At 42.0% G+C, this 24,651-nt stretch overlaps 1 protein-coding gene and 1 long non-coding RNA gene across 19 annotated transcripts in view; one reads left to right on the top strand and one right to left on the bottom strand.

The window, feature by feature from the left end:
* Positions 1-17,941, top strand: part of LOC134344467 (uncharacterized) — a 31,650-nt gene extending 13,709 nt beyond the window's left edge. Inside the window, exon 3 of the long non-coding RNA XR_010017440.1 lies at positions 17,427-17,941. This is a non-coding gene — a long non-coding RNA (uncharacterized LOC134344467). The remainder of the gene's footprint in view (positions 1-17,426) is intronic.
* svila (supervillin a) overlaps positions 11,537-24,651 on the bottom strand; it is a 268,368-nt gene continuing 255,253 nt past the window's right edge. For all 18 annotated transcript variants that reach the window (XM_063044309.1, XM_063044320.1, XM_063044308.1 and 15 more), the window contains 5 exons: positions 24,312-24,467; positions 22,847-22,990; positions 20,927-21,048; positions 20,667-20,822; positions 11,537-15,491 (listed from right to left, as the gene is read on the bottom strand). In XM_063044309.1, coding sequence (XP_062900379.1) covers positions 15,405-15,491; positions 20,667-20,822; positions 20,927-21,048; positions 22,847-22,990; positions 24,312-24,467 — 665 coding nt within the window. In that variant the 3' untranslated portion in view covers positions 11,537-15,404. The remainder of the gene's footprint in view (positions 15,492-20,666; positions 20,823-20,926; positions 21,049-22,846; positions 22,991-24,311; positions 24,468-24,651) is intronic.

The following is a 24,651-nucleotide window of genomic DNA, read 5'->3' as shown; positions in this document are numbered from 1 at the left end:
CACCTACACATTAATGCAAATATCCAATCAGCCAATCACGTGGTAGCAACTCCATGCATTAAAACATGCAGAAATGGTCAAAAGGTTCAGGTGTTGTTCAGATGAAACATCAGAATGGGGTAGAAATAATGATTTAAGTGAGTTTGACCATGGAATGATTGTTGACACTAAATCATAAGAAATAGGAGGAGAATTAGGCCATTCAGGCTATCGAGTCTGTTCCACCATTTCATCATGGCTGATCCATTTTCCCCTTTAACCCAATTCTCATGTCTTTTCCCTGTAATCTTTCACACACTAACTAATCAAGAACATATCAAACTCTGCCTTAAATACACGCAATGACCTGGTCTCCATCAATTCCACAGATTCAGTGCCCTCTGACTAAAGAAATTCCTCGTCATCTCCATTCTAAATAGATGTCCCCCTATTCTGAGGCTGTTCCTTCTGGTTCTAAACTCCCCTACTATAGAAAACGTCTTGACCACATTCCACCTTATCTGGGCCTTTCAGCATTTGATTGGTTTTAGTGAGATTCCCCCTCATTCTTCTAAATTCCAGTATGTACAGGCTCCAAGCCATCAAACACTCCTCATATTAACACTTTCATTCCCAGAATCATTGTGAACTTTCTGTGAACCCTCTGCAATGATAGCACATGCTTTTTTAGTTGGCTAAGGGGCCCAAAGCTTCTCACGATACTCCAAGTGAGGCCTCACCAGTGCTTTATAAAGCCTCAGTATTACATCCTTGCTTTTATACTCCAGTCCTCTCAAAATGAATACTAACATTGCATTTTCCCTCCTTGCACTGACTCAACCTTCAAGTTAACTTTTAGGAAATTCAGGTTCAGGGCTCCCAAGTCCTTTTGTACCTCAGATTTTTGAATTTTCTCCCCTTTTAGAAAACAGTCTACCCTTTTATTCCTTCTACCAAAGTGCCTGACCATACCATTCCTGAAACTTCATCCCATCTGCCCATTCTCCTCATCTGTCTAAGCCATTCTGCAGACTTTTTTTAGTTGCTTTCTTTTAGTTTTTAAGTTTCCCAATCACTAATTTTTGCTCTATTAAATGCCCTTTCTTTTGCTTTTATGTTGGCTTTTACTTCCCTTGACATCCACCTGCCTTTAGAATACTACTACTTCTTTGGGATGCATCTATCCTGTGCCTTCAATATTTCTCCCAGAAACTCCAGCCATTGCTTCTCTGCTGTCATTCCTGCTAGTATCCCCTTCCAGTCAGCTTTGGCCAGCTCTCCTCTCATGCCTCTGCAATTCCCTTTACTCCACTGTAATACTGATACACCTGACTTTAACTTTTCCCTCTTAAACTATCATATCATGATCACTGCCTCCTAAGGGTTCCTTTACCTAAAGCTTCCTAATCAAATTCAGTTCATTACTCACCACCTAATCCCGAATAGCTGATCCCCTAGTGGGCTGAACCATGAGATACTCTAAAAACCCATCTTGTAGATGTTCTACAAATGCTCTCTTGCGATTCAGCACCAACCTGATTTTCCCAACCTACCTGCATATTGAAATTACACATGACTGTCATAGCATTCTCCTTTTTGACATGGGTTTTCTATCTCCCATTGTAATTTGTAGCCCACATCCTAGCTACTGTTTGGAGGCTTGTACATAAACTCCCATCGTTACCCTGCAGTTTCTTAACTATACCCAAAGATTCTGTATCTTCTGAGTCAATGTCGTCTCTTCCTATGAATTTGACTTTATTTTTTTACTAAGAGAGCCAAACCACCCTCTCTGCCTACCTGCCTGTCCTTTCAATACAATTTGTATTTTTGGATGCTAAGCTCCCAACTTTAATCTTTTAGTTACAATTCAGTGAATCCCACAACGTCATTCCTGCCAATCTCTAACTGCGCTACAAGATCATCTAGCTTAATCCATATACTGCGAGCATTCAAATATAGCACCTTCAGTTGTGTATTCATCACCATTTTTGACTTTGTTCCCTGTTTACAAATCTGGCAAATCTGCCCGCAATGATATTGGTCCCCCTCAGGTTCAAGTGTAACCCATTTCTTTAGTATAATGCCATTCTTAACCCAGAAGAGATCCCAATGATCCAGAAATCTGAAGCCCTGCCCTCGACACCAATTCTTCAGCTGTGCATTCATCTGCCAAATCATCCTAATATTAGCTGAACTGGCAAATGATACAGGCAGCAATCCAGAGGTTACTACCCTGGAGGTCCTGCTGTTCAGCTTTCTACCTAGCTTCCTCAATTCTCCTTTCAGGACCTCGTCCCTTTTCCTACCTATGTCATCGGTGCAAATATGTACCAAGACGTTTGGCTGCAGCTCTCTGGGAGGCTGGAAGTTTCCCGGAATTCCCACATCTCACACAGCCCCTGGAGCTATTCTCACCACTCTAACTACGCACCAACAGATGAAGCAGCAGCTTATCAGATACTCACCTTGCCCAAGCCTGTTGAGCCAAAGCATCCCCACTGTAACACTGGTTCACTCCAACAATGGCCAGCCTGCCTTATTTTCATTTGCCCTTGCTAATGAATCACAATTTGATTGGGCTGCTGGAAAACATTGAAAGCAAGTAAAGCTCCTTGCCCATCCTCTGGGCTTCAATCCTCCCCCTTTCTTTCTCCCTAGGCCTCCCATCCCATGATCCTCTCATATCCCCTTATATCCCCTTTTAAAAATCAACTGTCCAGCTCTTGGCTCCAACCCTCCCCCTCCTGTCTTCTCCTATCATTTTGGATCTCCCTCACCCCCTCCCACTTTCAAATCTCTTACTAGCTCTTCTTTCAGTTAGTCCTGACGAAGGGTCTTGGCCCGAAACGTCGATTGTACCTCTTCCTAGAGATGTTGCCTGACCTGCTGCGTTCACCAGCAACTTATATGTGTGTTGCTTGAAATTCCAGCATCTGCAGATTTCCTCATGTTTGCTCCTTTTAAATCTCTCTCCTCAACCCGTGACTCGCCTCCTCTCTTGCTCCTGATTTGACTGAGCAGCCGGAAGAACGCTGAAAGCCCGTGAACTAGACAGGGTGGTATGAGTATGTCAGAAACTGCTGCTCTGCTGGGATTATCATGCACATCTGTCCCTAGAGTTTACAGAAAATGGTATGAAAAACAAAAAAAAACACATTCAGAGTGTGGCAGCTCTGAGGGCAAAAACAGCTTGATAATGAGAAGGCTCAGAGGACAATGGCCAGCAAGCTGACAGGAGGGCAACTGCAACTTAAATAACCATGCAATAACTAAAAATACAATAGTAGGCTCCAGAGGCGCAACACATTGAACCTTGAAGTGGATGGGCTATAGCAGCAGAAGACGTGTGAACATATTGAAGTACATGCAGTGGGCACTTTATTAGGTACAGTATCTCCTGTACCTAGTAACTTAGCCACTGAGTATAGACGGTATCTTGGCTAATAAAGGAAAGGTTCCAAATTGCCATTTCATCCACCTTAACCGTTGGTCCAGCTACTTTTAAACATCTGTCCCTTTGAATCTCCACAACAATCAGTACCTTCCCATTCACTGAGTGTTCCTTCACCTTGTTGCATCTCCCCAAATGCACACTGATATCGATTAAATTTCATTTGTCATCCTTTTACCCAAATGACCAGACTGCCTACAACCTAAAGGTGTCCTCATTAACCTCAACCACATGGCCAATTTTTCATTTGCAGACTACTTGTATTGTGCTGCCTACAGTACTGTGCAAGTGTCTTGGGCTCATATATATAGCTCGGGTGCCCAAGGCTCTTGCACAGTACTGAATATGTGAATGTGGAGCGGAGAGTGAATTTGTAAATCCGGCAGGCACAAAGAATGATGGGCATGGCAAGGGTGGAGTGCCGCAGGAGGTGTGTGGGACAGATGACAGAGGAGGAGTGCCAGAGACTGCGGGCGCAGACACACCCAGCAAGGTTATTTGATTCCAAACAATTGGTTGTTTGATCTTTACAGATATCTTTCTAGTGCTTCCCTCTCCTTTCCCCTTTTCCCAACCATGATTCTCCTCTCCCAGTCCCCTTCCCACTCTCAGTCCACAATAGAGACTCATGTCAGAATCAGGTTTAACATCACTCACGTAGGTCATGAAAGTTACCTTTTGTGGCAGCAGTACAGAGCAATACATAAAATTACTACAGTACTGTGCAAGTCTTAGACACCCTCGCTATAAATATGTGCCTCAGACTTTTGCACAGCACTGTCCATGCAAGTTTAAACAACCGCACAACAAAGAGAAAAGCATTAAATACTGACCCCCAATGGAACTCCAATGGTGCAGCTATCCAGTCATAAACATTACTTTTCTTTTGTCAGTCAGCTAAGTTTGAATCCAATTTGCTGCAGTCCATTGGGTTTTTGCTTATTTGACCAGCCTGCCAAATTAGAACTCATTAAGAGCCTTGCTGAACCCTGTCAACAACACCAAATACATTGACCTCATCAACCCTCCTCGTTTCTCAATGTAAGATCCGTACAGATCATTGTACTTCTGTGAGCTCTTTGATAGACACCTGGTCACCGCCATTGCTGCTTAGCCCAAATTTATTTCCCTTTTGAAAACCTATCCAACTCCCTGTTTAAAATTTACTATTGAACCATAGTGTAACCAGTGCTTTTAAGCAATTCATTGAATAAAGTTTTTCTTATGTTGCTTTTGAATCTTTTATCATTCCCCTCAATTCTGGGCTCCTGTTTAGTAATTTGCCATCTTCTTCACGTCAGAACCTTGCATAATCTTGAAGATCACCATTGAAAGTCCTGGCCTTGTCTACACTAGAGAGAATATCTACAGCATCTCATATTGAACCGAGGCTCCACATACCTGGTATCATTGTGGTTCATCTCTAAGATAAGATAAAAGCAGGAAAGTTGTTTCCTCAGATAGCTGAGATTAGAACTAAGGGACATAGCCTCAAGATTCGGGGGAGTAAATTTAGGACACAGATGAGGAGGAACTGCTTTTCCCAGAGAGTGGTGAATCTGTGGAATTCTCTGCCCAATGAAGCAGTGGAGGTTACCTCAGTAAATATATTTAAGACAAGTTTGGATAGATTTTTGCATAGTAGGAGAATTAAAGGTTATGGGGAAAAGGCAGGCAGGTGGAGATAAGTCCATGGTCAGATCAGCCATGGTCTTATTGAATGGCCGAGCAGGCTCGATGGTCCAGGTGGCCTACTCCTGATCCTATTTGTTACGTTCTTATGTTGCTAACATATCTAACACACCCAGCGTACTGGAGGTGTTGCTAACATATCTGCTTCCTTTGTTTCTCTGAGCAGAGCTCTCCAAACAACTACTCTTCTAGAAACATAGAAAACCTACAGCACAATACAGGCCCTTTGGCCCACAAAGCTGTGACGAACATGTCCTTACTTTTTTTTTGGCGTGTGCCTGCGGGGTCTGTGCGTGCGTCCATGATGATGGATTTTTCATGGCTTCTTATTTTCCAAGGCGCAGAGTGAGAGAGAGAGCCACTCTTCACACAGACATTTTCGCAGTATTTTCCCCTTGTTTTACGAGGTCGAGTTCTGTTCTTGACACTCAACTTGGCACAGATGGAAAGCGTGCTCGGGGCGGACCCGATTAGTTTCGAACCTGGGAACCTCCGCTCCCGGGCCCGGCGCCAATGTCATTGCACCACCAGCCAGCCCAACATGTCCTTACCTTAATACCTAGGGTTACCCATAGCCCTCTATTTTTCTGAGCTCCATGTACCTGTCCAGAAGTCTCTTAAAAGACCCTATCGTATCCGCCTCCACCACCGTCGCTGGCAACCCATTCCACGTACTCACCACTTCCTGCGTAAAAAAAAACTTAACCCTGACATCTCCTCTGTACCTACTTCCAAGCACCTTAAAACTGTGCCCTCTCATGTTAGCCATTTCACCCCTTGGAAAAAGCCTCTGATTATCCACATGATCAATGCCTCTCATCATCTTATACACCTCTATCAGGTCACCTTTCATCCTCTGTTGCTCCAAGGGAAAAAAGGCCAAATTCACTCAACCTATTCTCATAAGGCATGCTCCCCAATCCAGGCAACATCCTTGTAAATTTCTTCTGCATCCCTTCTATGGTTTTCACATCCTTCCTGCAGTGAGGCAACCAGAACTGAGCACAGTACTCCAAGTAGGGTCTAACCAGGGTCCTATATAGCTGCAACATTACCTCTCGGCTCCTAAACACAATCCCATGATTGATGAAGGCCAATGCACCTTATGCTTTCTTGACCACAGAGTCAACCTGTGCAGCAGCTTTGATTGTCCTATGGACTCGGACCCCAAGATCCCTCTGATCCTCCACACTGCCAAGGGTCTTACCATTAATACTATATTCTGCCATCATATTTGACCTACCAAAATGAACCACCTCACACTTATCTGGGTTGAATTCCATCTGCCACTTCTCAGCCCAGTTTTGCATCCTGTCAATGTCCCGCTGTAACCTCTGACAGCCCTCCAAACTATCCACAACACCGCCAACCTTTGTGTTATCAACAAACTTACTAACCCATCCCTCCACTTCATAATTCAGGTCATTTATAAAAATCACGAAGAGTAAGGGTCCCAGAACAGATCCCTGAGGCACACCACTGGTGACCAACCTCCATGCAGAATATGACCCATCTACAACCACTCTTTGTCTTCTGTGGGCAAGCCAGTTCTGGATCCACAAAGCAATATCCCCTTCGATCCCATGCCTACTTACTTTCTCAATAAGCCTTGCATGGGGTACCTTGTCAAATGCTGAAATCCATATACACTACATCTACAGCTCTACCTTCAAAGGATTTAGTCACATCCTCAAAAAAATTCAATCAGGCTCCTAAGGCCTGACCCGCCTTTCACAAAGCCATGTCGATTATTCCTAATCATATTATGCCTCTCCAAATGTTCATAAATCCTGCCTCTCAGGATCTTCTCCATCAATTTACCAACCACTGAAGTAAGACACGGTCTATAATTTGAAGTTAATAATTCATCTCCTTCTACCTTACGAACTTATTAATCACCCCGATGCGTTATTAACTTCAAACTTTCTGCATAATCACTCAAAGTTGAACTGCATGTGCATGTAACGAGAGCTGTATATCTCATCTCCTTCTACCTTAGGCCACGAACTTATCAATCACCCCTACTGTGGACACTTTCTGGAGGTCCAAGATCCGTATGCTCCACGACCGCTGGACTAAGTGTGTAAATGTGGGGGGGGACTATGTTGAAAAATAAATGTGCTAGGGTTTCTAAAATTGACTCCTTCTACCTTAGGCCACAAACTTGTCAATCACCCCTTGTATTGTGTCAAGAAACCTTCTTGAACACACCTAACAAATTCCACCCCATCTAAATCCCTCGCTCTAGGGACCTGCCAATCAATATTTGGGAAATTAAAATCTCCCAACATGACAACCCTGTTATTATTACATCTTTGCAGAATCTGTCTCCCTATCTGCTCCTCGATGTCCCTGTTACTATTGGGGTCTATAGAAAACACCCAGTAGAGTTATTGACCCCTTTCTGTTTCTAACTTCCAATCACAGAGATGCCGTAGACAATCGCTCCATGACTTCCTCTTTTTCTGCAGCTGTGACACTATCTCTGATCAACAGTGCCACGCCCCACCTCTTTTGCCTCCCTCCCTGTCCTTTCTGATACATCTAAAGTCTGGCGCTCGAAGTAACCATTCCTGCCCCTGAGCCATCTAAATCTCTGTAATGGCTACAACATCATAGCTCCAAGTACAGATCCATTCTCTAAGTTCATCCGCTTTGTTCACAATACAGTACTTCTTGCATTAAAATAGACACATCTCAAACCATCGGTCTGAGCGCGTCCCTTCTGTCACCTGCCTATCCTCCCTCTCACATTATCTCCAAGCTTTCTCTATTTGTGAGCCAACCAGCTTTTCCTCCATCTCTTCAGTTTGGTTCCCCCCCCAGCAATCCTAGTTTAGACTCTCCTCAATAGCCTCAGCAAACCTCCCCGCAAGCATATTGGTCCCCCTGGGATTCAAGTCAACCCGTCCTTTTTGTACAGGTCACTCCTGCCCCAAAAGACGTCCCAATGATCCAGAAATCTGAATCCCTGTCCCCTGCTCCAATCCCTCAGTCATGCATTTATCCTCCACCTCAATTTATTCCTATACTCACTGTTGCGTGGCATGGGCAGTAATCCTGAGATGACTACCTTTGTGGTCCTGCTTCTCAACTTCCTTCCTAACTCCCTGTAGTCTGCTTTCAGGACCACCTCCCTTTTCCTGTCTATGTCATTGGTACCAATATGTACCATGACCTCTGGCTGTTCTCCTTCCCACTTCAGGATGTCTTGAACACGATCAGAAACATCCTGGACCCTGGCACCTGGAAGGCAAACTACCATCCGTGCTTCTTTCCTGCGTCCACAGAATCGCCTGTCTGACCCCCTAACTGTAGAGTCTCCTATCACTGCTGCCACCCTCTTCCTTTCCCTACCTTTCTGAGCCACAGGGCCAGACTCTGTGCCAGAGGCGTGGCCACTGTTGCTCCCCCCCCCCCCCGACAGTACTCAAGCAGAAGTACTTATTGTTAAGGGGGACAGCCACAGGGGTGCTCTCTAGCCTCTGACTCCTGCCCTTCCCTCTCCTGACTACCCACTTATGTCTCCCAAGGCCCCAGGTGTGACTACCTGCCTATAGCTCCTATCTATCACCTCCTCACTTTCCTTGACCAGAACGAAGGTCATCAAGCTGCATCTCCAGTTCCCTAACGTGGTCCCTAAGGAGCTGCAGCTCGACGCATCTGGCGCAGATGTGGCTGTCCGGGAGGCTGGGAGTCTCCAGGACTTCTCATGTCTCACACCAAGCACAGAACACCGGCCTCACACACATACTTCCTGTCTGTATTCCACACAGATAACCTACCTCACCTCGACCCTTTATCGCCAAAACCCCATTGAGCCAAAGCCTTCATACTGTCTCCCTCTACTCTGTCGCTCGCACCTCTGACACCCACTCTATAAAGCTTTCTCCTTTTACACTTCTCTCGCTGTTCTCACTGGCTGACATCCACATGCTTGTGCAGTCGTGCCCCAATCAAACTGCTGAAGAAATAACCGTCTCCTTTTAAACTCTTCTTGCTGTTCTCACTGGCTGACGTCCACGCACTTGTGCAGTCACGCCCTGATCAAACTGCTGAAGAAGTAACCTCTCGAAGAGTAAAGTCCTGAATTAAACACAAATCTTCAGAGGATGTTTAACTATGCTGCATAAAGGCTTGGCAATAGCAATTTTGAATGTTATCCTCTTCATTTTTTTCCATATAGAGCCAAGGATTAAAGTGTTTTTGAAAATCTCCATAAACTTGGTCTCCATCTTCAAAACTCCTCATACTACAATAATTTGGATTATACTGGTTTTCCTCATTCTTGTAGTTAAAAAATTTATCAATATTCCTTCTACATTTAAAATAGCACCGTTTAATCTACAGCTTCTATTGCTGTAGAGGAAATCTTGTACTTAGCTGGGGTTGTACTGGACCCACCCATGTTCCAGTGGACTTCTCATTACACCTTTTAGTGATCGTGTTTTGGTACTAGATGATTGGAAGTGTGATCGGGAAACAGCACAGAAGCCAACAGGTACCCTAGGCTTACCCAGATGACTGAAACAGGGCTACTGTATAACCAAAATGAAGCATGGTAAAAGATGATATGGAAAGACAGATGATAGTAGATGAATTAATCAAATTGGGAAAGATTGGATTAGCAAAAAAAAAGCAAAGGTGGAGTTGTCTTTAAATTGACATTAAGATTTCTGAATTGCCTACAGAAAAAAAGAGATTGAGCTGTTCCTTCTCTTCCCTCACTGGGTTAATTTGAAGTGAATTAATTACCACGTTTAAATGTACTTGCTTTAAATACTAAAATTAACTTCCTGCAGTGATGATAATGGTTAGTTAATCTGAAAATCCAATAGTTCTTAAAAGTGAGGCTAATAGATGAAATTCAAATTCAACAGCAGAGCACAATAAGCCAACCTGCCAGTTCTATACACTTGCTGTCTTTAAGTGCACTTCTTAAGTACCTGCAAGATACCTCCCCCACCCCCCAAAAAAAAACAAGCAGCTGGGAGAAAGTTAATAATAAATCAAAAAACAAAAGCCGCTTCAGTTGAAAATTAATCCTTGCATTGGGATTAGTGAGAGAACTGAGTGCAAGATTTCAGAGTTCTGTAAGCTGCTGAGATAACTTAGTTGATTGAACATCAGCATGATAAAAGTAACAGGATGTCTCACAACTGCAAAGTTTTGCACAAGTCCAGCATTCATTGACCATAAAAGTTTTATTTTGAACATCAAGATCTAGAGATCAAGCCACATTATTGACTTGGTTCAAAGCCCCTGAAGCACAGAAGACCATTTAGACCATAAGACATAGGAGCAGAATTGGGCCATCTAACCCATCGAGTCTGCTCCACCATTCAATCATGGCTGATCCTTTTTTCTATCTCCTCCTCAACCCCAGTTCCTGGCCTTCTCCCCATAACCTTTGATGCCATGTCCAATCAAGAACCTATCAATCTCTGCCTTAAATATACCCAACAATCCGGCCTCCACAGCTGCATGTGGCAACAAATTCCACAAATTCACCACGTTTTGGCTAAAGACATTTCTCCGCATCTCTGTTTTGAAAGGGTGACCCTCTATCCTGAGGCTGTGCCCTCTTGTCCTAGACTCCCCCACCATGAAAAACATCTTTTCCACATCTACTGTCTAGGCCTTTCAACATTCGAAATGTTTCAATGAGATCCCCCTTCATCCTTCTGAATTCCAGCAAGTACAGACCCAGAGCCATCAACTGTTCCTCGTGTGATAACCCTTTCACTCCTGCAATCATCCATGTGAACCTCCTCTGGACCCTCTCCAATGCCAGCACATCTTTTCTAAGATGAGGGGCCCAAAACTGTTCACAGTACTCAAGGTGAGGCCTCACCAGTGCCTTATAAAGCCTCAGCATCACCTCCTTTCTCTTGTATTCTCAACCGCTTGAAATGAATGCTAACATGGCATTTGCCTTCCTCACCACCGACTCAACCTACAAGTTCAAACACTCCCAAGTCCCTCTGCATCTCAGATTCCTAGATTTTCTCCCCGTTTAGAAAATAGTCTACATATTTATTTCTACTACCAAAGTGCATAACCATGCATTTTGACATGGGAATAGAATTGGGTCATTCAGCTCATTGAGTTTGTTCCACTATTACATCCAGGCTGATTTATTACCCTCTCAAACCTCTTCTCCTGTGTCCTCCATTTCTGTGAAGGACCATCAGAATGCACACCTCTGACAGGGAATGTATCATCTGCCCACAAACACGAAAAAGTCTTCATCTAAATCTGAAAGACTAATGCAAATGAGGGGCCAATAGTTGCTGGCGGTCTCCCCTGTGACAGGGACAATTAGGGAGCAAATTGTGAAGCCCCAGGAAAAAAAAAATTGTTCAACATTTTAGCACAAAGACAAAACACAGAACAAGGCTAAAAAAAGTTTATTACAGATTATGGGGGAGAGAACTGGTAGGAAAGTGAATATTTAACATTTTATTTTATAATAGATTACACTAAGCATCAAGATGGAAAGAGCACCCCTGCAATGAAATAAATGTTTACTCAACTAAATACACTAAATCCCTGTTGATTTGAAAAATTATTTACAATCAAGCTGGAAATCGAGAAGCACTTTGAGCAGGATGGTGGAGAGCAAGGATTAGAGGACATGATGACAAACTGCTAAATCCAAAAACCAAACTTCAAAAAAGGAATATTAGCAAACTTTTAAAATTGCACCACTCTAAGCAAAAGTAGGTCAAAACCCCATTTAGTAAATGTAGAAATACGGTGAAGAAAAGCTAGTTAATAACAGTTTGGTGAGTTCCTTTGATAGCCCACATTGCTTTTGGGGGAAAAAGACATTCTTGGAGCTTCTAAATTGTTGGAAAAACCTTTGAGAATGGGATAAACTTTTGCTCACATGAACATAAACTCAAAGAAATAAAAGGGCACAATCTTCAGTTGTTGTTTTGCTTAGAGGCATGTTTGAAGCCCTGAGAGATGCATAGTCTGGAATTTCCAATAATAATCACAGAAAAATGACCTGCATTTGCTGTAATACCTAGAAAACACACTAGCTCAGGAATTTCTGTGTACAAAAAATTTTAAAATTTTGGTAGTAATTTTAAACTATGTATGCTCAGTGATTCAGTATTTATTCTATCATACAAGCTGCTTTCTTCAAAGGAGCCAAGGAGAATCTAGAGCAAATGAGAATTTCAGATGTGTACAAACTAATTCCTTGGTGAAATACCCTGAAGATTCTACATTAGTAACATATGAATTAGCTGAGTGTTTTTTTTTTATAGTATGATATTGGTAACTTTTAAAATATAATATTTCATTTGAAGTTATAAATAGAAGAGATTTTTCAGAGCAACACACACAAAATGCTGGAGGAACTCAGCAGGTCAGACAGCATCTATGGAAATGAATAGACAATCGTTTTGGGCTGAGACCCTTCATCAGGACTGGAAAGGAAAAGGGAAGATGCCAGAGTAAACAGGTGGGAGGAGTGGACAATGGATAGATAGAAAGTGATAGGTGAAGCCAGCTGGATAGGAAAGGAAAAGAGCTGGAGAGAAACAAATTTGTTAAAGAGAGTGAACCACAGGAGAAAGCAAAAAAAGAGGGACACCGGGGGAGGTGATGGGCAGGTGAGAAGAGCTAAGGAACCAGAGTGGGAAATAGAAGAAGAGGGGAGTGGAGGTAGTTTTTTACTAGAAGAAGAAATTGATATTCATGCTATCAGGGTTGGAGGCTACCCACATGGAATACAAGATGTTGCTCCTCCACCCTGAGGGTGGCCCTATTGTGGGACAAATCATTGTTAACATAGTAATTTCCAAACACTATTTGGATTGAAAATTGGAACAAGTTTCAGGCATCCAAATCATTTTATTATAACATCACTTGTCATGCCTAAGATGGAACTCAGCGTCTAAAAGTACCACAAAAACCCAGTAACATGGGTACTTTGACAGAGCAAGAATAATTGAGGTGACTAGCAGAAAAATCAAGTAGGAGGTGAGAAATTTTCTATTTTGCACATGCTGAATTGATTTGGAATATAATGCATGGGAGGGTGTTGCAAACTGGTTCAAAGAATAGCTATTGACAGGAAATTGGGTAAATAGCTGAAAGGGGGGGAAAGGAGACTTATTGGACATTTCCCTTAAAGAGATTTTCTTGATTCTATAGTTAATTTTTGCAGCAGACCTTTCAGACAATTCTTTTCTACCTCTTGTACCACTGGAATGGCCGAGTAGTGTAGTAGTAGAGTTGTTGCCTCACTGGGTGGGAGACATGAATTCAATTCTGACCTTCTGCAAACTCCACACAGACAGCACCAACCTGCCTGTGATCACGTAGGTCGTCTCCGCCTTCCTCCTTGTTGTTGTTCAGTCGAGTCTGGCTCTTCATGACCTCATGGACCATAGGGTTTTCATGGCAAGATATGGAAGTAGATTGTCAGGCCTTTCTTCCGCACAGATACCGCTGCTGCCCAGGTTGGGACCCGGCTGGGTTTGAACTCACGACCATCTGCCTTGAAGTCCAGTGCTGATGCCACTACACCACCAGCTCCTACATCTTAAAAACAAAATGTGTGGATTGTTGCCTTAATTGGCCAGTTTAAATTTCCTCTGGTACGTAGGTGAGCGGTAGAATTTGTGGGACAACTGACGAGATTTAGAAGAATAAAATTGGTTCCAGTAGGTTTAGCATGAAGATGGAAGCTTGATAGTCGGTATGGCTTTGAAGGGCTAAAGGGTTTGTTTCTGTGTTGTATAAATCTATGACCCTGCGACTCTAATTTCCAATTTAGAACAGCACACAAACAGCTGGAGGAACTGAACTGGTCAGCCAGCATCTGTGGAAGGAAATGGATAGTCTGTGTGTTTTGGGTCAGGACCCTTCAGCGGGACTTAAAGATAGAGGGGATAAAAGGGTGGAGCAAGAGCTAGCCAGACGACAGGTGGATTCAGATGATGGGGATGACAACACCGATTGGATTCTTCATCCCTTGTGACTACCACCTATCACCTCCCAGTTTCTGCCTGACCTGCTCAGTTCCTCCTGCTGCTGATTCCAGCATCTGCAGTTTTGCATGTGCTCCCAATTTAGAAGTCTCCCTGGAGTTTTTGAAGTAACTGCTTTGCTTCTCTCATAGTCTTCTCAAAACTCATGACCACTTTCCAAGCTTATTGACTTTTGAAGGCAAAGTTTGCCTCTGATATTGGAACCGTGTGCCAGGGGTATTTCACCAAAGCCACCAAGCAAGGCTAAGTTGGTGTTAGCTCCTATATAATCATGGGAGAGAGAAATAGAGTGCTACTGATGACAGTATTCAACTGCATCAAAGGACTCAAGCTGGCTTCACTTGTCAACTGTTCTGATATAAAGGTGCGAAGGAAACATACCCAGGGAATACAAATCCATTCGTCAACTTTTATTTTTCTAAACTGTATCACAAAGAAGTTTGTTAGGCTGATGAATATTAGAAATAGAGATGTTTAAATCTCCAGCATTACAAGTTAACTGAATGAGGGAGTTCCTTCTAAACACCTGCTTCCATCAAAATTCAGACATCTGCTATGTAGTATAAACTGTACACAACAGCAAGGCACTATACATTTCATAGATTCACATAAAAAGTTACTTGATTTGCGCAGTTTTCCCATTACTTCATACCATAAATACACATTGTCCATAACAGTACTGAGGGCATATTTCACTGCCCAAAGTCAACAGCATGATTATCAGGATGCAAAAAAAAAACACTTGCTTGTGGCATTATCTTGTTCCAACTAGCTATTGTAATTTCTGGTTAATGCAAATGTCTTCTAGAATGAATATAATGTCATTAACAATTAAATATTTAGTCATTAAACTGTAGTCACTTTTCATGTTGTATTATATAAATATAAACTCTTTATGATTTACTATCTGCTACACACAAAGTAACACTTTACAAAATATATTGCCTTCAAGATATATAGGCAGGACATAGCTGAATAGCATCCGTTGCTCATAAGTGCATTTTGAGGTCAAATGCATATGACAGCACTATCTCATTATGTCAACACTGTTAAAACCCATACAGCCCCCCTCAACATGCAGAAACGGATGAGATTGCCCCCAATCCCTCCCCGCCCCACAAAAAAGGCATCACTGCCCTGAATGTGCAATTTCTTTGTTTACTGTGTTCCACTGACCAAACCACAGATGTCAAAATGATCTTCTGCGAAGTCTCCATTATTAAGCATGTTGCGTTTCCAAAAATAAAATGTTCAGTACAACAAATTGCTCAAAACAGTCCTTTTTCTTTCTTCAGTTTAACTTGTTTCCAGGAGGGCAGGACACTAAACTCTTCTCTTGTCATTTCGAGTGCTTTCTGTAAAGGAACATATTATTGCGTTAAACTTGATTCACTTACTAGTGTAATGGTACATAATATTTCCTAGCTAATGAACTAGAAACATTAAAAAGGGACAGTGAAGACAAAAAGTAAACTATAAAACAAAGGACCAATTCTAACACATTGTCTGACAGATGAATAGTGGGTAACTTCAGACAATTTCCCCCTTCTTCAAAAGGCAGGTTGCTCTCATCAGGATTTAAACCAGAACGTTGTAGTGTGGAACTAAAACTATAATTGGTTTCAAGTCCTGCCGTATAAATAGAAAATGCAGATATATTGAAACTGCATCTCTTTCCATTGATGCTGCATGATTTATTGAGAGTTTCCAGCATTTTCTGTATTCCAGATTTCTACACATGCATTTTTATTTTCATTCAGCTCCTACAGTATTGAGCAAGAAACCATTTGCTGGAAGAACTCAGAGGTTTGAGCGGTATCTGTGGGAGGAAAGTCATGATGGATGTTTCTAGTCAAAATTCTACATTTTGGCCGAGTTGATATATCTTAACAAAATTGAACTACAGCTGTTATCATAATGTATTTAATCTTTAAAAAAATGGATCACCAAATGCACAGTGAAGGTATAATTTGGTTAGTACAACTTTAATCTCTTTGTAAAGACTTCTAATCTAATTACAAGTTTTTGAAGCAAGGGCTGTTATGTCACCTTTAGTCCATTGAATACGCTGTCCTAGTACAATAAAATTATCCATCCTACTTCTCCATTCTTTCTCCAGGTCCTGCAAATTATTTTCCTCAGATGTCTGTCCAGTTCCCTTCTATGCAAATCTTGATTGATTCTTTTTCCACCACCGTTACAGCAACTATGTCCTAGATCATTACTCTGCTTAACAATCTGCTGGAGGAACTCCCCCTCATTTCGACCACCCCCCAATGAATGTAGCAGATCCTTCAGCCCATGAGTTGTGCCAAACTAACTAAACTCATCACTCCTTTTAATTTAATCTGTTTCACCTGCATGTTGGCCATAATCATCACTTCTGAACATATTCGGGCATCTAAGAGTCCCATAAATGCTGACATGTACCTGCTTTCACCACCACCACCCACTGTGTAATAAACTTTCCTCATACATCTCCTTTATATTTTACTGCTCTCACCTTAAACATGTGCCCTCTAATACTAGACATTCCAATTTCAGGAAAAAGGTTCTAGCTGTCCACTCTATCTGTGCCTCGCTTGATTTTATAAACCTATCAAACCAAACTAAGAAAATTTGCATGTGGTGGAAATCCAAAGCAACACACAGACACACACACAATGCTGGAGGAACTCAGAAGGCCAGGCAGCATCTGTGGAAGAGAGTAAACAGTCAACATTTCGGGCCGAGACCCTTCATCAGGTGTGCATCTATCATGTGGTAGCATGATGATATAGCAATTAATATTTTTACATATAACCTGTAATGAATTATTGAAAAAAACAAGAATGCTTAATCAATTAATTTTGAATGTGTGAGTAATATAAAATACACAACACAAGCAGTGTCCAATTGTGGGGTGGCAGGATGAGAGATGGATTGGAGAAGGGATTGATCACCAACTGGAAGCACGGGCCTTCCTTGCAGGCTGAGCAGCCATTTTCTGCAAAGCAGCCTCACCATCTGCACTTGGTTTCCCCAATATGTAGGAGATCACATCAGAATACAAAACACTTCACTGACAGAAATGCAAGTAAACTGCTGCCAGACTTGGAAAGGACTGTTAATGCCCTTGAATGGTGAAAAGCCACAAAGTTAAAGGGCAGATGCTGAATGTCCTGAGACTGCATGGGGCAAGTGTTGTGAGAAGGGTGGTTGGTACGGATGGAAAAGTGAGCCAGGAGGAAATGGAGGAGACTCTTTATCTAGTCAGATCTCAACCAGCCTCACTGCATTTCCTTTTACAGGTTAATGGCTTCACAATACCCAAGGCGTTGCACAAAAAGGGTATTTATGGAAGAATGGCAAGGAAGAAGTCCTGGCCAAGAAGAAAGCATATCCCTGCCTGTAAAGACTTTGCAAACTGTCACTTAGAGATACCATAAAGATGAGGAAGAAAGTCTAGTGCTTGGATGAGATTAAAGTGGAATGTTTTGGACCCAACATTAAGTGGTACATGTGGTGTAAATCTAATGCTGTACATCAGCCAGGTAACACCATCCCTACTGTAAAACATGGTGGAGGTAACATCATGCAATGGGCAAACACAAGAAAATCTGCAGATGCTGGAAATTCAAGCAACACACACAAAATGCTGGTAGAACATAGCAGGCCAGGCAGCATCTATAGGAAGAGGTACAGTCGGCGTTTTGGGCTGAGACCCTTTGTCAGGACGAACTGAAAGATGAGATAGTAAGAGATTTGAAAGCTGGAGGGGGAGGGGGAGATCCGAAATGATAGGAGAAGACAGGTGGGGAAGGGATGAAGCTAAGAGCTGGGAAGTTGATTGGCTAAAGGGAAACAAAGCTGGAGACATGGTAGAAAGAAAGGGGGAGGGGAGCACCAGAGGAAGATGGAGAGCAGGCAAGGAATGATTGTGAGAGGGAAAGAGAGAGAGAAAAAAAATGCTATGGGGATGCTTTTCAGCAGCAGAGACTGGAAATCTGGTCAGGATCGATGGGAAGATGAGTGCTACTAAATACAGAAATACAGAAGGAGAAGATGGCGGCGTGACAGCAGTGCGCACGGCCTCTCCGGTGATGAATATCTGTAATCTGTCAAGTAGGGGACCATGCACAATTCTGATTTGATGGAGACGGACGTGAGAGTACGGAGGAACATCTGGAAAACTTCTGAAATGCCCGCTTTGCTGCCGCTGCTACTGTGTGGTAACCGGAATCTCCGGAGCAGAAGGCCCCGAATCCTCGGTTTTGCTTGTTTCAGCGGCCGGGGCTAGGTCGAAGGTGCTTGGGAGGCTGTATTGGAGGGGCTGGTCGGAGGCTCGAAGTTTTCGGATGGACTGACTCGGTGTCGGCTCTGGTTGGCTGCTTCCAAGGCATCGGTAAGTTGACGGTGCCTGGAGGTTTATGGCTCCCTTTTGCTGCCTGCTATCAGGGACTCGGGAGTCGATCGACTCGGGAACTTTGAGACTTTTTTTTAACTGTGCCCATGGTTTGTTCTTCATCAAATTATAGTATTGCTTTGCACTGTTGTAACTATATGTTATAATTATGTGGTTCTGTCCTGTTTTCTGTGATATCACTCCGGAGAAACATTGTATTATTTCTTAATGCATGTATGCATTTCTAATTGACAATAAAAGAGGACTGAGTGTTCTCATAATCTAATCTAATCCTGTTAGCCTCTGCCAAAATGCTTAAACTGGGAAGGAAGTTTGTCTTTCAACAGGACAATGACCCAAAGCGCGCTGCCAAAACAACCATGGAGTGGCTTCAAATGAAGAAAGTTGATGTCCGTGAGTGGCCTAGTCAGAGTCCTGACCTTAACCTGGTCAAACATCTCTGGCAACACCTCAAGATTGCTGTCCACTGCTGCTTCCCAATTAACCTGGCACAGCCTGAGCTATTTTGCAAGGAGGAATGGACAAATCTTGCTCCATCATGTTGTGCAAAGCTAACAGAGACTTATCCAAAAAGACTGTAACATCTGTGAGAGGTAGTTCAACTAAATACTGAGCAAAAGGGGATGAATACTTTTGAAATGCAGACATTTCAGGTTTTGAATTTTTAAGTTTTCATATTTTACAATTTCTTTTTTTTGGGGGGGGGCGGCTCTACAGTGAAAAAAGGAGCTTGTGATTCACAAATAAAAAATCTCAGTTAAATTGGTAAAATCCCTGGATGTTTTAAGTTACAGAGAAAGGAAGGATTGGAGAGAACAAAGGCAATGTACACAGACCAAGCAAACTTAGGTGATGCAAGTGGTGTAATAGGGGAGAGGATGGTGAAGGCTTGTTAATTACAGATGATCTGAAGAAAGCACAAGAAGAGGGAAATGAATACTGACATAGTACCATGCTGGAACTAGAAGTTGCTGAGGAATTAGAAATAAAAGCGACTGCCAGAAATACCCAGCCACTCAAGCACATATGGGGAGGAAAATTCAATAAAGGTTATAGTTTGATGATCTTGCGTCAGAACTGACCAATTCTGACAAACAGAAATGACTAGTTGTCTGAATTTTTTGAATTTACAGTGGGCTTTATTGCAGGAGGGCTGATGATCAGCATGGGAATGGGTTAGATAAATAAAGCTTCAGGCAATTTAAAAGGATCTCCCTTAGAGACTGGAAGGAGGCGTTCTACAAAGTGGTCATCCAATCAACTTCTCCTGTCAGGATGAGATCACATTCTGACCACTTTCCCTGCTTGGTGATTTAAATGCTTGTCTAGCCACATTATGAGAGTAACTGACTCCATCACCGTTTTGATAGTGTTTCAGATCCTAACCACTCACCTTCCTCCCAAATGGCACCACCTCACGCTTACCAAGATTAACTCCTATCTGCTATTGCCCCAAGAACCAGGAGTCAAGGAGGGAGAGGCCCCCTCAGAATAATGAAACGGGAGGTGAGCAGAGGATGTCTGGCGGTGGAAACCCACCGAAGGTGGCAGAAATAATGGAAGACAATCAGTTGAACTTGAAGCAGATGGGGTGGACTGCAGAGGCAAAGGAGAACTCTATCCTTACACTTAATGGAAGAAGAGTGGGTGAGAGAACTAGTGTGGAAAATGGACTGGATAAAGCTGTCAAGTGTGGTAGAAGGGAAATCACACTTAGGGATAAAGGAAGACAGTTGAGAATCACTGATACTATTATTAACCTTACATTTTGTAGTCAAACTTAATTCTAGCAATAATCCTCCTTTGAAGCAGTCATTACATGATTAGATTTTCTATAGATAAATATGAGAAGCAGACCAGTCTCTAAAGAGAAAGGCCAAGAATATGGAATCTGGTGTTGCAAGAAATGGAGCAATGGATTTAGCAAAGAGTTTGTTTCAACTTGAAGACATTTATGCAGAAAGGAGGGGGGAAAGTGGTGCACAGGATGTGATGGGAGTGTGAGGTGGAAAGAATAAAGGTATTTTTAAAAAAAACTGAACTTAGAAGCTTGTCAGCAGGTGTAGCACCTTTCACAGTGTGTCCATGCACACCCACCAGTTATTATAGAACAGGGGCAGCTTACCTGGAAGTCTTCATCAGTAAGGTAAATTTCAAGTTTTAGTGGATCAACCCCCTCTGGCAGAGGGCGGGCTTGCAGTTCTGCTAGGGGATACTGTGTCTGACACAACTTATGCAGTACATCCTCCACCAAAATTATTTTATTGCAGACTTCAGCTTCCTTGGATTATACAAAAAATAAAGACAGATACCAAGATTAATTTTAAGCATCCTACATATACATCAGCTCAGCTATTTAGACACAAAAATGGATTAATACTTTACCTTTTCTGTGATCTCTGCAACGTCTTCCCTGTGTTCCCAGCTGGGAAACATATTGGTAAACGTCAGTGGTTCAAAACCCGCATGTATCAGGTAGGACTTTGGTGGCTTCTTGGGATTCTTTGCTGTGTTCAAGCAATGGAATATTAATAGATGTTAGAATCCAATTATAACCAACATCACGAGATAAAATATTCAACCATGAAATTAAGGACCATTTAGTGAGTGTATATTGAAAAATGGTATCTATATTTTGCCTTAACCACACTCCAATACAAAATAAAAGATGAAAATACTGGAAACACTCAGCAGGTCAGGCTGATCATTTCCATTATTTTCTGTGAAAAGGGACACAATTAACGTTTCAGATGGAAAGACCTTGTCAGAGCTCTGGGTCTCTTCTCACATATGCCTCCAGTATTTCCTCCTTCAGATTCCCAGCACTTGCAGAGTTAGGGTTATATTTCATTGCATTTTAAATCTATCTCTCTCTGGCTATCCATCCCATAGGATGATGGTTCCTTTCAGTCAGTTAGTGGGGTGGTACCCCACTCCTCAGGAACAGCGTGTGCGTGAATGGATTTTAGGTGAGTAGGGGGTTGCACAGGTCCAGACCCACCCTCTCGACGTCCCCTCCCGGATCCAGTGGCATGGTGGGGTCCAAGACGGCTGGGGGAAGTTCTGTTGCAGTGAATGGCCCGACCAAGCTTCGATGTAAGGGATGCCCTTTCCACGCTTCACGGCAAGTGTTTGCTAGATGGCTGTTGACCCTACGAAAGGGTTCATCCGCCCTTTGACAGGTCTTGTTTTTCATCCTGCAGGGTGTCTGGCCACCCTCCTCAGCAGGCAAGTCTGGTGGGGGAGCTGGTTTAGTCGCTGACCAGCCGACAGGTAGTACTGGGTAACATGATACCAGTAGCGCTCAGACAAGTGACCTGAGTTCCTATAAATCTATAGGAACTCTGTGGTACACAGCAACTTGCATATTTATTGGTTCTTATGCTTAGTGCTGGTTGCATTTTTATTACAAATCTTCCTCTCTCTGTTATATAGACAATCTCTTTTTACACCAATTTCACCAGTGTTCCCATTTGAAAAGAGTGCAGGTACTTCGAAAAATGACCACCATTCTACACTTGGTTTTTCCGATATAGATGAGGCCACGTTATGAAAACCGAATGCAATCAACTAGGTTGGAGACATGGAAGGTTTGTTTGGTCCTTGGGTGGTAGTTGGGGGGGCAGTGGGGGGAGGTGATGGGACAAGTTTTAAATATCTTACAATTGCAGGGGAAAATGCCAATGGATGGATAGAGGTGGGTGGGAAGAGATGAAAAGAAATTTCTTCACCTAGGTGCCAAATCCTTGGAACTCATTAGGGATGGATAATTGGAGAGTTTAAGTCACAAATCAATATATCTTTGGTATGTGGAAGAAACATGGCAGATATAAACAGGACTTGTCTAGTTTTGCAGCAGTCAATCCTAAAATGGCACGGACACCAGCCATAGTACATTTTTAAAATACTGTTCCTTGCTTGACTACAATGAATGGTGCATTTGATTAAATAATCTACGAATCTTATTCTAACATTGATGAGGCATTTGACGTAGAAACGAGACTGCTGGTGCTGGAACCTCGACCCACTGAGCTGCCCCAGAAATCCGTGGTTTGCTTCAACCACAATGTTTATTCTAGATACAATTAAAAAAAGGTAGAATTAATGTTCACACATTCAATAGTTCCTCTCACATTGCTTGGTTGTAAAGCAGATTATTCTCCTTAGAATAGAAGAGAAGATTAGAGAGGAGGGGGGAAGGTAAAAAAAAAAGCAGCTAAAGAGAAACCAACAATTCCCAAATACATTGAACGCAATAATTAAATCATTGACTTCCAATAGTCACTAGCAATGTTTCAGATGTACCTTTGCAGTATTGTAACACTGTCTCCATTGCACATTTCCGATCTGAGTCCCAACGGATCCGGGCAGACCCTGTAATTTCATTTTCTGTCGGCCACCAGCCCTGCCAGAGGTACACCTCGTGGTGATTGTCCACCAGGAACAACGCTGCACACAGATTATAACAGCATTTTATGTCAGTGTGCTAAAACTTTATAGAAACTTAAACAAAATAATCCCTAAAATCAACGATCTGGTCACTGAGATATGGAATTATATTTATTATTGTTATTATAGTGCAACCATTTGTTGAAAAAGTCTGGTGAAACTATTCACACTATTTAAATGTGCAAACAATTTTAAACTTTGTATTTCTCCTGAAAGGAATTGCATTATTTTCCATTTTTGGTTTTGAACCAATCCAATGCATTACAATAGTTTCTATGAATATTCTTAGCTTTATTTTATATACAAAGGTTGCTCTTTAAACCGCCAAGAAAAATATAAACTTTTACACAACTAACCATGGAATATGACTTAAATAAATACTAGCTATATTATGTTAAAACAAGTTCAATTATTTTTTAAAATTGGATTCAAACGGTTCGTTTAGTGATTTTCAGCCAGTTACTGAAGACTGTTTTTAACTACGGTTTGTTAATAGTACTTTATCAAGCCAGATAATGATTTTACAATAAATTTGCTTTATATTCAACAATAAATTTAATTTGTAAAGGCAGTTAAATGCATTTTTAAAGGTTTTCTACTCTTGATTAATCTACACTAATTCAAACAATAGCAATAGGTGGAGTTCAGAACCGAAACATTCCAGTTGTTTTGGATACTCTCAACAGCACGGGAAATAAAGCCGTTTTTTGATTGCACTTCTTTGGGTGCTAAGGGTGGCTGCTCTCTTCACAGAACACTCCAGATCACTTGCATTTACTGGGTCATGAATGCCTAAGAGGAAAAATGGATCTTCCCAGAAATGAGTTCGATAAATGCAGCCAATTGTTAAAAGCCTTGTGTTAGCATAGGATCAGTCCTAGTAATCTTTAGAAGCACCATGTAAAAACAACTTTACAAAGAGATTAAACATCATCTTTATGATGCTTTCATTAATAGCAGTTCTTGTACTGTATCACATGAATACAAAGCTCAAAGTAAGGAAGATCAATATGGCCTCTGGTAGCAGTTCAGACTACATATGATCTACAGTATCAGTTCAATTCCTATTTAACATACAGCAATCCCAAAGGTATTCAAGTGAAACTAGAAAGACCCATCCCCCCACCATCCTACAATGGCTCCTGCACAGCTTGTTTATCATATCTGCCCCCAAGGAGTTGTCCTTGTACATTTTCATTCCCAATTACTTAGAAGTCCTTTCACAAAGAGTGAATTGACACTACAACTTATTGATCATTTAGGCTCCCAGTAAAAAATAAGTCATTTTGGCAGTTTAAATTCCATGCAAGGAACGACTAACCTGGCTGTGGAGCAGTATAAAGATCTTCTTGCAAAAACGGCATTGAATTTACCATATCAGGATTTCTGGCAGGATACAAGTACTCAGTGGCAATGAATTCTCCAGATGAACTACTGAGGAGAAAGAGTCGAGGAGTAAAGTTGAATTTTCCGGGATCTGTGAATGAAAGTGTGTGTTTAGTTTTCAACCTTTCTCATTTTAAAAAGCCAAGGAAATCCTGAGCATTAGGTTAATGAAGGCAAGTGCACGTTTAGAGAAAAAAAACGTGAACTACACTGATATGTACTTCCAGCAAAAATCACCAAGTACAGATTATATTATTACTGACAGCAGGTTCTCA

This window comes from Mobula hypostoma, chromosome 3, assembly GCF_963921235.1.
Source record: "Mobula hypostoma chromosome 3, sMobHyp1.1, whole genome shotgun sequence".
Lineage (NCBI taxonomy): Eukaryota > Metazoa > Chordata > Chondrichthyes > Myliobatiformes > Myliobatidae > Mobula > Mobula hypostoma.
The sequence above is the reverse complement of the archived record's forward strand: the minus strand, read 5'-3'. Positions and strand labels throughout refer to the sequence as shown.